General features: G+C 38.8%; 1 protein-coding gene across 7 annotated transcripts in view; it reads right to left on the bottom strand.

Moving 5' to 3' along the window:
* Positions 1-13,284, bottom strand: part of hdac9b (histone deacetylase 9b) — a 31,261-nt gene extending 17,977 nt beyond the window's left edge. For 2 of the 7 annotated variants that reach the window (XM_077720512.1, XM_077720513.1), the window contains exon 1: positions 634-1,193. In XM_077720512.1, the coding sequence (XP_077576638.1) occupies positions 634-742 (109 nt within the window). In that variant the 5' untranslated portion in view covers positions 743-1,193. Of the gene's footprint in view, positions 1-391; positions 547-633; positions 1,194-11,351; positions 11,406-11,793; positions 11,831-11,919; positions 11,986-13,169 lie in introns of those variants that run through there. The other 5 variants (XM_077720514.1, XM_077720515.1, XM_077720516.1 and 2 more) reach the window with 4 other exon arrangements.
* Positions 13,285-14,910: the final 1,626 nt, after the last annotated feature.

The raw sequence follows: 14,910 nt of genomic DNA, 5'->3' as shown, positions 1-14,910 counted from the left end.
TCCTGACTCACCATGAGTCTCTTTACTACATTATCATTATCATCCGAGTGTGCTATATATTGCACAATTCCATAAAAAGTTCAAATTTAAAAAAATCAATAAATAGCTGTTTTTTTTTTTATTTTATGAGAGAAACGATTAACTTATCCTCACAACATTACCAACATCACACTTTTCCACTTCCCTAAAAAAGTACACCACAACAACATCTTCCATTCAGTGACTCATTTTGGCCAACGAGAGCTTGAGAATGGGGTGGCACACTTCCTAATCGTATTGTTAACACAATAACAATGTCACTGTCGGAATATTCTGAGCCGCTTTAAGTTGGCATCAACCCATGGGCATCGGCAACCGATGCAACGATATAGATCGTAAGAGTAAATACTACCTCGATCGAGGAAGAAGTGCCGGCTCCTACCGCGTAGCCCAGCTGAGAGTTGTTCTTTGCGCAGAGAAAAAGTGACTGACTGAGCGCAGAGTTGAGAGGAAGAGAGAAACGAGAGAGCGAGGAGAGAGGCAAGCAAGTACACGGCGGATGGAAGAGTGTGTGAGATGTGACGCGGGAAGGCGTGAGGCGGAAAGGAAAGAAGCCAGAGCAAAATGCCCAACTATCGAGGTACTGCTGATCACCTGAGCTGTTCACGTTGTGCATCCCGCCCTGGTTGGGGAGCAGCTGGACTCCAGCGCGGCCGTCTGTTGTGGAGAAACTTGACTCGCCCTCGTAAATGGTCTGCAGCATACTCCGCTCAGCGCTCAGGTCTCATCGCACGCCGTCACCAAGAGAGCCACCCCTTCGGCCACCCGGGGGAGCGAGCGCCACGACGGGTTTCCTCCGCCTCCTCCTCTCAGACAGCACTCTCACTGGAAAGCAGGAGCACTCTCTCGGGAAAGGCGCTTTGCCTTCAGCTGGCACCCAAACACTAAACACAGTGTCAGCCCCTGCTGCCTACGTCTGCCTTCTCTTCTCGGCTACGTGTCAGAGGGGAGCCTGCGAATGTTTAAAGCAGAGTTGCTTGGCAAAAGTGCTGCGTACTGTGCACTGAGCACCTCACTCAGTCAGCAATGCCAGCCAGGGAGGGAGTGAGCTGAATTTGCATGTGAATCAACAACTGCGCGGCCCACAGGTGACAGAAATAGAACAATAGCCAACCCTGGCTAAAAATAGGTCAGGCGAGGCGCAGGGATTGGAGCAGCATTGATGCGTTTAAAAATACCACACCAAACACAGCTGTCTTCTGCAGCTCCTGCCAGAAGGCATGTCTCCTGACTCCCTCTCTGCAGATGGAGTCTTGATCACCCCTCCCTCTCTGAGTTGTAGAACAAGTCTCCCACTCTCTATTTTTGCGTCTTCTTTTTGTTCTCTCAGGTGGACGTGAAGTAGGATCCCTTTCTACGTTGAAGGGTTAGGAAAATGATTCACAAAACTGCTTCTTTCATGTCATTCGCAAAAACAAAAAAAACAGCGCATATATTTAAATATTTCCGACTTGAAGCGACCGCAAAGTGCTTTCCCACCTCTTGATCACTTTCTCTTGGGCAACCCAGTTGGAGGAAGCTTCCCATGGTAGGAAACCCAAGTAAACCAAAATAGGTCAAACCACAGGGAGCTTTTTTTGGGGTGGTGCAGAATAACTAATCTTACTTCCCAGTACTCTACTTTTGTTTTGTCAAATCCATACTGCGTCATGTCAAACTTATTGGTTTATTGAGCCGTGTAACAGACTGATGTAAGCCCTCTTCCTGTCGAAGCTTGATTAGAGCCATGCTGCTTGAGTTTAACGAGTAGAGTTGAGTAACTTTGTATACAAAGGTTCTCTGGGAGGATTACTTAAACACACAGTGCAAAATCAATGCTAATTTATCCTAGAAATGTAATCGTTTTATCTTGTGATCCTTTGTTTCCTGGGATTAAGTGCTCGCATTGTAGAACGGCATTAGAGGGAACATTCTCTTAATACTTTCCTCCCCAGTGGCCCATTACGGACATTGGCCAAAGCAGTCGAAAAATAAATGAAATCCAGTACAGAAAACGAATGCATTAAAAAAGATACGCATTAACAACTACAATAAGAATAATGCAGAGGTTACCTGCAAGAGCCTGTTCAGAGAAACTGAATTATGGTTAAAGTTCTTATTGACTTATGTTGGATATTAAATACTAGACAGTTTTTAAAAAAAGACATAGAGAGACACGGATAGTCATTAAGTTGAAATAGGGCGCTGCAGTGAAAAAAAATCCAGCTATAAGACGATGTTTCTATGAGTAAGAGCCAGCATGATGTGTTCAAGTGGTAGGCCTCATAAACACTGTGTTTATTCAAGACACATTGAAGAGTGCTCGTCCCCTTTCTGTTTGGGCTCAGCGTACGTATGTGTGGGTTTAAGTGTGTATCCAGGCCAGTGCTGCTACTCAGGAAGCATGCTTTCAACTTGCCAGAAAAGCCAACTGGATGATGCTGTAACAGCACGATGGCAATTACATAAAGCGACTGTGTCAAGAGCATCTCTCATGGTTTACACCCCCCTACCACCACCTCCATGGAACAGTCTGTGCAATGTGATGTACTGTAAAATGCGCGGTATGAGGAAAATACTGCCACATTACTCATTTTTATCACCCAAATCCTGAGAAAATTTAACATAGGTGAGTATTGTACTAATGTCTTCCAAAAATCACCAACATCCATTGTTGATATGACGTGACACGTTCCCATAAAAGTCAAATCAAATCTGACCACTATGGCAGCTTTGTGGCCAACCCAGCCTGTGCCTTTAAATTTTTCATCTTCCTTCATAATTTGACCTGTCCCCCAGCCAGGAGCGTGTAGCCAGCACAGCTATTTTTAGGTGCTGAGCTCTGACGACTGGCTGCAGACACGTGCACGCGCACCCCCGTGCACCAAGAGACTTTAACTGTGTTATTTCAGCTGGACAAACTCCTCCATCCTTTGTTAATGAAACTGATGATAGGGAATGCACAACTTAAATATCACATGAACTACTTACTATACAGTATCAGCCGAATAGGCACTCACTGTTCTTTTTTTAAAATCTGAAAAGTAAAATTGTTTGTTTACTTTTTGCATTTAAGTGAAAGAACTGCTCCTGTCACTTCTGTGACATGTGCATCTTCTCAAGATGGCGAGGTTGCCATTCCCTCTTGAATGTGATTGTATGAGAAAGACTAACAAGTTCTGAAGTCCAAGGTAATGATGGCTAAAGAGTCAGAACTCCATCTGCCGCAGCATCTGTTGGGGTAGGAGATTGTTGACCCCAGCCCCAGAGGCTGACCTCCACAAAAGCCAGGAATAGTTCAACGAACGCAGAAGGGAGTTCATCATATGAATAAAATGAGAATTTAATCCCTATTTAGTAGCATATCAAAGAGAGCACGACTGGTTTGCATTCAATTCAGTTGCATTCGAGTTTGAAGAATTTCATCCCTTTAACAAATCCTTCATTGATGTTTGGTACAATATGAATTTTATTCAGCAAGCCATGTTTTATATGGTACAATTCGAAAGGAAAGTCACTAGGTCAATCAGTTCCTGGAATTGACTTGAATTATATGTTAGCAGTGATTAACCTAAAATGTTTTCTGACTGGCTTCCTGGGGCTGATGAGGGATTGTAGATTGGAAATAACCCCGTCCAATTGCTCGGGCCCAGTAAACCGGCAATGTGGCAGGACCATTATAGCTCTGACTGCGTCACCCGTGGCCTTTGTCTACTTTAGTCCTATTAAGGCATTTAAGTGTGAAAGTCAGCGTCTCCACGGGATAGCGACTCTGTGTACTGCCAAACTGTGTTTGTGTTGGACCAATTTGTTGTGGGTTTGACTCGGGAGAGTATGCATTTAAAATAAAGTATCATCACCAGTCGAAACTTGCAATTTCATTCAATTATTTTTTTGTGCTGCTTAACCTCACAACTAGAGGCAGCAGGCGGAGGACAGCCTGAATTGGTAGCAGCCAATCACAGGACAAAAGGAGGCAGAAAACCATTCATCCTCACACTCATACCTAGTGGCAATTTACAGTGGTCAACCAGCCTACAAAGCATGGTTTTAGGATGTGGGAGGAAGTCCCCAGAGAAAACCAGGCACACAGGAAGATTGTAACCCACTGGGAATTGAACTCTCCCAGAACTGTGAGGCGGATGTACCGACTACTACTGGGCCGACCAGCATTTCTTTCATTTGATTATTAACAAACATGTTATCAAAACAATAGTGGCGCAATTCTTGCATCGATTCCAAATCTTTTACATGCGTTTCTAGTGGAAATAAACAATAGGAATATAGCAAGTCAGCTGGGATTGAACATCTACTGGCCAGATTGTACATTGCAATAACAGATCTATTTGTGAAGACAGTGATGTAAATTGTCAGAAGAACGTTTTATAACGTTTAGGCAAAATAGATATTTTATACTTTGTACAGCACCACCAAAACAGAAGAAAAAACAACTTCTGAAAGGTTTATTTAACAGAGTCAAGTAATTTGCAAATTCTAATCGTAGTGCATTAACAGTCTCCTACTTTGGCGATAAAATGTGGACAAAATGGAATAATTTCTATGTTCTTTAAAAAAAAAAAACCTCTCACTCTAACACAGTTGCTGTCGAAGTCCCAGATCAACACACGACTTCTGTGGCTTAATCACCATGGCACTGCTGCCTTGTGACAAAGTGTGCATGATGAAACCCAGCAGGGAGGCAGGCGGGAGAGGGATAAGTGTTGCAAGAAATAAATTAGGTGGGCAAATACCACTCTATATAAATGTGATCCGGCTAGAAAATGTGAAAATGTGTTGTTCCCTTTTCACAGTGGATGATCCATGTGTGATAGAGAGTGAGCATTTTATTGTTCTCTAAACTTCAGGGCCCTTCTAAACGTATGCATTGGGGGACGGTCCAATGAAACAAATATAATAAAATATTTGCGGTTGTTCTGCGTCTACTGTTGACTGCCTGCCTGTGTAAATGCAGAGATTCCTCATGTCAACGGGGGGCAGAGCAGTGACTAAGATCAATATCGGGTACTCATTCCTCGGCTCAGAGGGGAATGTTTCTCTCAGAAGATGGCCAGTCTGCCAGGGCAGCAATCCTTGGCATGAGAGCGCCACAAAATGTGTTTCCAGACGATGCTCTCCCTGGTGGTTGTCCTGGCAATGATGTAGGGAAATTAAAACTCTCACTCCAAAATATGATTTTCCCCCTATTTTACTTACATCACCTCTATACGACTCTTCATAACTGTGCAAGGATTGTTTGCGTGGGAATGTGTGAGGGTGGGGGTGCGGCAGGGTTGCTTACATCTCTACACTTGCTATTCAGTGTCTTTCCTTGCTGAGGAAGATTATGAACATGATGAATTTATATTGGGGTTAGTCTTGAAAAAGCACCAGGGACCAGAAACTGTTGAGGTGAAGGTTAAAATACAATGATTGTGTACATCTGGATGTTTTATGTGTGTGTTTCCTCACTAATGATTTGGGTGCGCTCACTTTTTATTGGGTTACTATGTCTGGCGCCGTGTGGTATATCCTGTTGGACTTTTAGGGTGATATAGAATGCACTTAACAGGTTGGATCAAATAACTGATTTTATTTTTCTAAAAGAAGTTATGCTCGGAACTTTGTTCTAAGTTACTGGAACTATTTTGACAACATAGCCAATGATAACAACAATAACTAGAGCTCAGCTTCCGCTCTTAGATAAAACATGAAAATACCATATTGCTTATCCACAAGGACCATAAAGGCCTTGACACTGACTTTTAGCCCCCATGTTAAAATAAATGAGCGACCAAATCTCTTAGGGTGCTTCTGGAAACTCTTATATAAATAAAATCAGGGAAAAGTCAGCAGAAAAAGTTCACATTGTCAAAATGCTTAATGTCTCACAAGACATCAGTAACATGTGTGATCCCTAAGTGTAGCTAATGACTTGTTTTACTAACAAAATAGGATTGTTTGTGCAGTAGACGATGCTGTCATTGGTTAAAATACAAATGTATTGTAAAATTATTATCTAAGTATTTAAATCATAACTATTTATATAATTACTATGGTTAGTTTGAGGCAGATTTCCAAAAACGTAATCTTAATTTCCTACCTGCGACCATTGTGGGGATAAGCAGTATAAAAGATAAATGAATGACTAAGTCCATTCATCAATTGATGAATAGTTAATAAAGCATGTGCAACAATTCACTATCAATCATTCTTATATCTTTGAATTTTGAAACCTGAATCCACAGAAGCCCTATCTTTTGAAATAGGAAAAAAAATCAAATAATCCATAGATTGCACAATGCACTTGAGGTCAGTTAACTTTCTCACTTTGAAAAGGTTTCTGACGCTGTTCAGTCATCTGTTGCTATTGGCTTTCTATAAATAGACACGGGACAAAAGCACACTGGAAACCGAGGGCAGTGTTTAGTATTTGCCTGTTGGAAAGCATTGATCCACTGAATTTAAATGGACCATGTTGTTGTACTACTTCCACCAACAGATATTTAACTCACTTTTTAATATTCACTCTTTAAAAAAACCTCTCAAAATGACACTATGCAATTAATGATTTAAATCTTAATGATTACTTTCATGACGATACGCTTCAACTTTTACAGCATAGCAGAGTACCGGAGAAAAGGGTAATTTTGTGCAAGGGTGAAACACAGAAGCAAGACACTTCTTGAGTAACCGCATTTACCCGAGGTCATGGATTTTGAGACCTTTCACCATTCAGTTGAATGATAAAAAGTCTCAAATCCGTTGACCAAGGGTGTACAGACATACAATCAAGAGATAAAAGTGAAATTGCAATTCCGTAAAGCTTGCTTGGCTGACCTTTAAATATCCCCTGGAGTATTCATAAAAACAAAAGTTCTTTGTCGGAAGCATTCTTCCTGACCCAGAGTGCTGCATCATCCCACAGTGGAGCTTGGAGATTTTATCTTATTATCACGATAAAATACAAAACTTTCAAAGGACTACTGCAGTCTTTAAGAAAATATGTATTTTAAAACTCCACCAATGTTGTTCCAACGATTAGGTTTCTCATCTACCTATTCTGAGCCAGACAAATGTCAGAATAAAAAGCAATTCCGTATATTATGTCGCACAAATGAAGTTTAATGAGGAAAGATTCCTTTAGCTTCCTAAGTTTAACATTTTATAGGGTTTATACAGTACTTTACAAGGTCTGCCTCAAATGTTTTGAGCAGGAAATCCAGTTTACTATGGGAAGGGAGGTTTGACGCTTATTGTCCAGGCCACTTCCACTTACGCCAGCACAGCTTGACCATGTAGTTGTTTCTCTCCCTGTGCATGTCTCCATGGCCTTCGAAGCAACAATACCACCAAAATATAGCTCTTCCTCTTGTCATTAAGGAAATGCAACAGTGTCAGCGCAAAATACCTCTCAGTACAAATTCAAAAGTAAATGCTAAATGTCCATCTTTCAAATGGAAGAAATGGACTTCAAAAGTTTTTCTTAGTCATATACAGGGAGAACACAAATTATTCTTATCGCCAATCTTTGACCAGCTTTAGAAAGAAAAAAAGTAATCAAATTCACCAAGCATCTGGTTGCAGTTTCTCTGTTTCAGTGGTCCTGTATTAATTACCTGAAAACTAAAGACAAAAACACCAACACTAGCTCACTGGTTGATTGATATAAAGTTTTGCTGTGACATCCATCACCCTAACACCAAAGTAATTGGTAATCAGCCTAACTTGGAAGAACTAAAACTATTAAAAACATTGTAACTGCAAAAAGCCCCGAGACACTTCTGTAAAATTAAACAAGGAAGGGAAACAGTACAGTACATTTCCAGTTGATTCTTCCGATGACCTTACACTACGTCAGCAATGAAATCTGATAGCATGACGCACTAAAGGATGATTGTCTTTCCATGTAAACTAAACATGCACACAAGATTACAGTGTTTTTATTCAGGATGTGAAGTGTTTCATCATGAATAGCATTGTGTCATAAATTAGATTATCGACTTTCATTCTGCTTTGACGAGCTCACGATCACAGAAAATATATTTAAAATCTATACTAATACTCAAGTTTCATTTGTAAATTCATCAAATCTGAGAAAATGACAAAATAAATGGCACAAATTTGCATTTAAAAACTCATTTGCAACTGTAACATATGCCAATATATTACTTACATACATATATAACCTCTCAAAGGGAGTTTAGTCAGTTTTCGAAACAGGTGGGTTGCTAACCCATTCACACATCTATGTTCATAGAAACTTTAGATGTCCAGCCACTGTGTCCAATCCCTGCATAATTCCTGGATCAGTTAGTTCTGGAGATTTTACGCAATGTCGGGAGGGGCTGTGACCATCGCCAACTCCATAACTCACGGAATGTCCGGATAGAGTTGGCGGTTTCCTTCAGATGAAAGGTAACAACAAAGACATTTTTGTCTAACACACAGTGACTAGAGATGAGTATCCAGGATGATGGGAAGACTAATGGGCCCATGAGGTCTGATGTGCGTCTGTTAAGGCCATCAGGGAGAATAACCCAGCCTTAACATGGATGAGACGATCTGCCCATCGGATTGGTTATACCGAGCCTTCTGATGTATAGTTCATTCATCACCGTCAATGATTGCACTCCAAAAACTGACTACAGCAGGATGGACTTCACTCACAATGCATATTGAGTGAGAACAAGACTGATTGGGACAATTTTTGATATCCACCCAAAAAACATGAAAGTATTGTTTCCAAAATTATTAATAATCACACGCACACAGCTTAAAGTGGGTTTCTTGAGAAAGGGAAAACTATTTCTCCCACATTTTTCAATGCCCATTTACGAATCAACAGCCAAAGCCTGAACTAGATTATGAGAACTGCAGATGTGATATTAAACATGGTTTGAATATTCATGAGCATCACCATGGTGATGATTTCAGGATTGAAGAATGGTATCAAAACAGTACAAACAAGTGAATAAAGGTGTGAAGGAAAGATATTTTACTGAAAAGATACAAATAATTTCAAAGACTTCCATGTTTGTGCATCTAAACACCAAACTAACACTTTAAACTGACTGGCATGCTTGCATGACGATGTAAGCATTTAGTGAGTACCACATTTTTAGTAATCGTGGCTCTAACTGTTTTTGACATCTCATAATAATACGTGGCAACCCTTCCAAACACATTCACACTCAAACTTGTGACCACAGCATGATTGCTACTCCTAGATTGATGGGAATCATTTGTCAAAAATGACACACCACATGACTATGCCACATTGATGTACATGAGAAAATCAATGCATTTCTATATCAACCCCATTTTGCATCTGAACACATACTGTACTGCAATTATTGCGTTTACAGATATTACCAAACAATTGTGCAACCATAAAAAATTCATAGGAATAAACTCTGAATAGAAGAGAGGCCAACAGTGTCCCCTGGGCATCAACAACACTGTGCAACCATTCAGAATTCACTGACCCAAACCTATTTTTTCCAGTCTAAGAGAAATGTCAAGTCCAGACCTAGAATTTGTCTCTGAGAAGGGAACACAGCAGCCAAATATAGACCGCCTCTTGACATCCATGAGGCTCTATGGGCTCTGCTAGCAGTGCTTAATTTTGGCTGTCTGCCATGAAGTCACTTACTATCAGGCATCACAACTAAACAAAATAAATCTTCGTCGAGCCCTGGCGTTAGCACTGGCTGGTGACGGTGTCTGGCAACCTGATTCTACCCTGCGGATGGACCTTGTTTCAAGGGAGAAAAAATAATATACATAAATTCAATAAGCATCATCAGATAAAGTACAAGTTGCAAGGTCAAATGCTACCAAATTGTGCCAGTTGTCACTCAATGAATTGGCAATTCACAAAACATGAAGAGTTCATAGCAAAAAACTTTAAATTGAACTTGAGGGAAGGAATTTCTGGCAGGGGACGGATCTGGCAGATTAAATTCTGACTGGTGTGACGGCAATGTATTTTTGACATGTTAGTTTAAACACTGACTATTCAATGAATGATTTAGATTGACAAGTTGAATTGTGTCACAAAGTATTTTAAAAATTTAAGAAAGCAAAACTATTCAACTTTCTCAAGCTGATGTTTGGAGATTTTACTCAATACACTATTTGCTGTCTGGGATTGTGTTAATAATTACAGTTTGATCTCCTTATTCATTCTTGAGGAATCTTCATTTGTAACCAATTAGTCACTGTAATTTGAACATAGTGTACAAACCTATTCTTAACAATAGACCGGTTTCATACTACCAGTCAAGTTGCAACACTGAAATATGACTGTTCTTTAAACTAGGCAAAAAAAAAAAATCCACCAACTGTAAAATGTCACATTCTTATTATTATTTTGCATTCCATCAAATTGGCACACCTGCATACACACCTCCATGTGTGAATGTTGTGCTGGCCAGTCGACAAGAGCTATTGGCATCCATCAATTTGTCGCACTCTTGGGCATAAAAACACCCAGGCTTTCTCTTTTTCCCCCTCTATTGTTACTGCAATTTCTGCAGGGTGACATGAAGACTGTCTTCACAGTGTCACGGTCAGTTAAGGATTGCCCACATACTCAGGAAACAAATCCACGGTGAGAATGCGTAATTCATCACCTTCAGTTTGGAAAAAAAAAATGCATTGCATAACCAGAACCTGTGTTAAGACGCTCACTCACACTTGGTATGGTGTATATAAAGGCTGTGCAGCATCTACAGTAAATTCAAGCAAAATCGAAGACAACTTTAAGATTATAATAATGGCGAACATGCAGTAAACAGCAGGGATGCAATGTATCAAGCTGTGTCTGTGAATTCTGTTTGGCGATTCAATGCTAACTTATCAGGTCCAGTGAATAATTCATAGGCGCCTGCCAAGATTTGTTCCATCAAGAAAAAAAACAGTTTGTCTCATTAGCACATTCATTGGTACTAGGAAATTATGTGTCAAGCAAAGTGGAGAGTACTGGTCCGACACAGCTCAGATGGTACCTGCCCCCTCAAGCCATCTGAGCAGTGCAGACATCTGCGAGCATTAACCTGCCAAGAACAAGTTTAAATGTAAAAATAATAAATATTGTGAAATGGAAAGACAGCTTAGAGGTCATCTGGGGGGACTGCAGACAGCTTTTATGAAAGTGTGAATGATGTTTTTCAAGGTTCATGAGAAGAGGTGTACACAAGTGGGGTTACGATCCTGGTATTTGTTTTACCTTGCACAGAAAGAATCCGCAATGTAAAATCATTAGACCCTCTCCTAATACCCTTTTGAGACATTTGTACTATTAATGGAGTTTGAAAATAACAGTAACTTACTCTTTTGTATGTCATCGGAGTTTGTGCGATTCACCCTTTTTGTTGCATTTGCATCTGTTGAAGAAAACATATAGTGGGATATAAGGAACCTTATCATATGATGTGAATATGCGTAGATGGCTACTAAGGTAAGTAAATGGCAGTAAAAAATGGAACTTGTAAAAATTAATGATGAAAATAAGAAATGCATACGGGCATGTGAACATTGTAGGGCCAATTGACAATTGATGATACGGAATTTGATCAGGAAGTTAATTAGACAAATGAGTTAGCTGATGTTACACAACCAACATGCTGAGAGTCAAAGTAGTGGAAAGGGGAAAAAAATCCAAGCGGGAGAACATTCAGAACATGATTGATAAAAGGAAAATAATGAAATGAAGTCATTTTCTTCAACTGGATCTTCTTTCATTTTAGTTGAATACCCTTGGCGAACAGTTACCTGCGGTGATAAAACAGAATCAGCTCTTTCACTCCTCCTGCGTTGAATGAGGTCATACATCCGTAAGGCAAGTGTCTATTTTCAGAGATTCTCGGAACTGTATGAGAAAACAGTTATAGTACTAACCTCAACTTCCCCCAGTTGCTACCTTGTACACGGTGTGAAGGAAGACTTTTAGGCTCACCGAACCACCTGTTACCCAATGACAAAATATATACATATATATGGATATATATTATATATATTATATTATATGAGGTATATATATATATATATATATATATATATATATATATATATATATATATATATATATATATATATATATATATATATATATATATATATATATATATATATATATATATATATATATATATATATACATATATATATATACATATATATATATATATATATATATATATATATATACACATATATATATATATATATATATATATATATATATATATATATATATATATATATATATATATATATATATATATATATATATATATATATATATACATATATATATATATTTAATATTTTATGTATATATATATATTTTTTTATTATTATTTTTTATTTTTTGCTTTTTTTGCGCGTCGGCCTCACAGTGGGGAACCAAGGTTCAAAACCAGGTGGGTCCACCTGTGTGGAACTTGCATGTTCTCCCCGGGCCTGTGTGGGTTTCCCCCGGGTACTCCGATCTCCTCCCACATTCCAAAAACATGGATGGCCGGATGATTGGATATTCTAAACTGCCCCTAGTCATTAGTGTGCATGGTTGTCAGTCTCCTTGTGCTCTGCGATCGGCTGGTCACCCATTTCAGGATGTCCCCCACCTCCCCCATCTTTGGAGTCCCCCCAGATGACCTCTAAACTGACAGCTGGGATTGGCTCCAGCACCCCCCGCGACTCTAATGAGGATAAAGCAGTTCAGAAAATGAATGAATGAAAAATTATATACTACATACATTGTATATACATGCATACGTTTATATGTCTTGAGGCCATTTAAAAGGTAGTTTGCATTAAAATGGTGTATATTTTGCTGCACTTACAACGCCCTCGTGTACAAGAGGGAAAAAAATGTTCTTCTGGCTACCTTGAGTGCGAGGTTGACCGGTTCATGTTAAATTTAGAAGACGTGTAGGAGTCAATTTGTGTCTGCGGCAGTATGAAGACGGTTCTATAAATACTGTGGTGCAACATTTCAATTTAAAATTAAAAACAAAAAGGCGATCTTGCTCAAAATATGTTCACTAAAAGACCACATCAAGTGTATGTAGATATTCAAAACAAAAACAAAAAAGGTCTGTGACTGTAACGTTTTAACTCGATTGATCCACAATTACAGTACTTACTATTTGCAAATGCTATTTTCCTTGTCCTTTGCTTGAATTAGAAGGACGGATTTGCTGGGCGATGTGTGCAGCTCTGTAAATGTGTGTATATATTCGTTAAAAACGAGCACTTGTAGCATACACCCAGCCAGACGGAGAAATGCTTCCACCAACTGGTCATATGTAGGACTGCGTCGGTGGTGCATAAAACTTGCTTTTCATGATGTGACATGTCAAAGTATATACTACACCGAGGTAAAATATTGGTACGGTAAAGTAGGAATTATGTTTCTGCTATGTAATGCTCTTTTTTGGCATTTTCTACAATTAGCACACTACGTATAGTCATACAGAAAAGATATTGCATTTATACATAGGGGTCAATGATTAAAATAATTCCAGTATATATGAAGTACGTATAGTAGTTTTTTTTTTTTTTTGCAAGAATGGAAATTAATTTGCTGCTGTTTACACTTTCTAGGATTGCCGAATTGATGGTCTTTGGTTTTCATTTTTGGTTTACATCACTTTAAGTAATATTGGAATAACATTAATATTTGTGATGAGAAATGTATATACTATCCAATTTGGGATGTGCTGTGTTTAAGATTAAGATTAAGATTCACTTTCCAGACTGCCTACTTGTTTTTGAAATTTAATAATAGAGGATAAATTCTCATATACACTTTGTAATGGTTGCTTTTTTATTTTATGCATTATTTTTTTACAAAATATGAGCATGTCGTTTCAGGCCTCAAATTCCAGTTATGAAGAAAGATGGGTGGAAGAAGGAGTTGGCTGTGTAAATTTAATGTCTGCTCAACATCTCTTACGATGGCCTACATTCACTAGGTTTGAAGGCCTTGAAACATGAGACTTTGGAAAGTTCAGCCCCATGGTGAGGATAACCCACATTCTTTTGCTGGAGCCCCACTTTTTTTTTACTGAACCCGCATAACATAATAAAGAGATTACTGCAAAAAAAAAAGCAAAACTTTGCTATAGATGGCAGCTTTGACAGGTTATGGTAGAGGAAAACAATACCATACTTCACTGTACTCAGGACCGGATTATGTCGTAATTGTTGTTTTGTGATCAATTCATGGATTTTTTTCTCCTTTTGAGTTTCAGTAGTCTCAGTCTGGCCAACTCATTGTGTATTACAAATAAGGCGTGATTTTGTGGGAAATCTAACCCAATACATTAATTCCATCGATTCAATTTCTGAACTACCCATCTCCTGTATCCCACACCAAAAAAACATGTGCATTTCAACAAATGACCACTAGAGGGATATAGTCTATCGTATACTATCTGAATGGAATGTTTTCATAACAAATGGAAATCTCCAATGATCAATTGTAGATACAAGTATCTTGATAAATATAATTTGTGGTACTGGTCTTGTTGGTACGGGAAACATTTTATTTTAGTCAATTACCCAAATATAATTAAAAAAAACATTTGATGAATGTCTCTTCTAATACTTCTTTTATGTCTGTTCAGGCAGTTTGAAGACTACATGAAATATTACTGTCATCATCGAATATTATGCGGGAAACTAATTATTTATGAAAATACTGATAGTAAAGACGTTTCACTACGAAAACTTGATTTAACTGCCGTGAAAATGACAACGCACGTGCTGTCAAACCATAGCGAGAAAAGGTCATGTGCGTCACCCAGCAACAGCCAATCGTGTTTTTTGTTCTGCAACGAAAAATATTTGACCAATGAAAATGCTTGTTTTTGGGAGGCGAAA

This window comes from Stigmatopora nigra, chromosome 7 (assembly GCF_051989575.1).
Source record: "Stigmatopora nigra isolate UIUO_SnigA chromosome 7, RoL_Snig_1.1, whole genome shotgun sequence".
NCBI classification, from domain to species: domain Eukaryota; kingdom Metazoa; phylum Chordata; class Actinopteri; order Syngnathiformes; family Syngnathidae; genus Stigmatopora; species Stigmatopora nigra.
The sequence above is the reverse complement of the archived record's forward strand: the minus strand, read 5'-3'. Positions and strand labels throughout refer to the sequence as shown.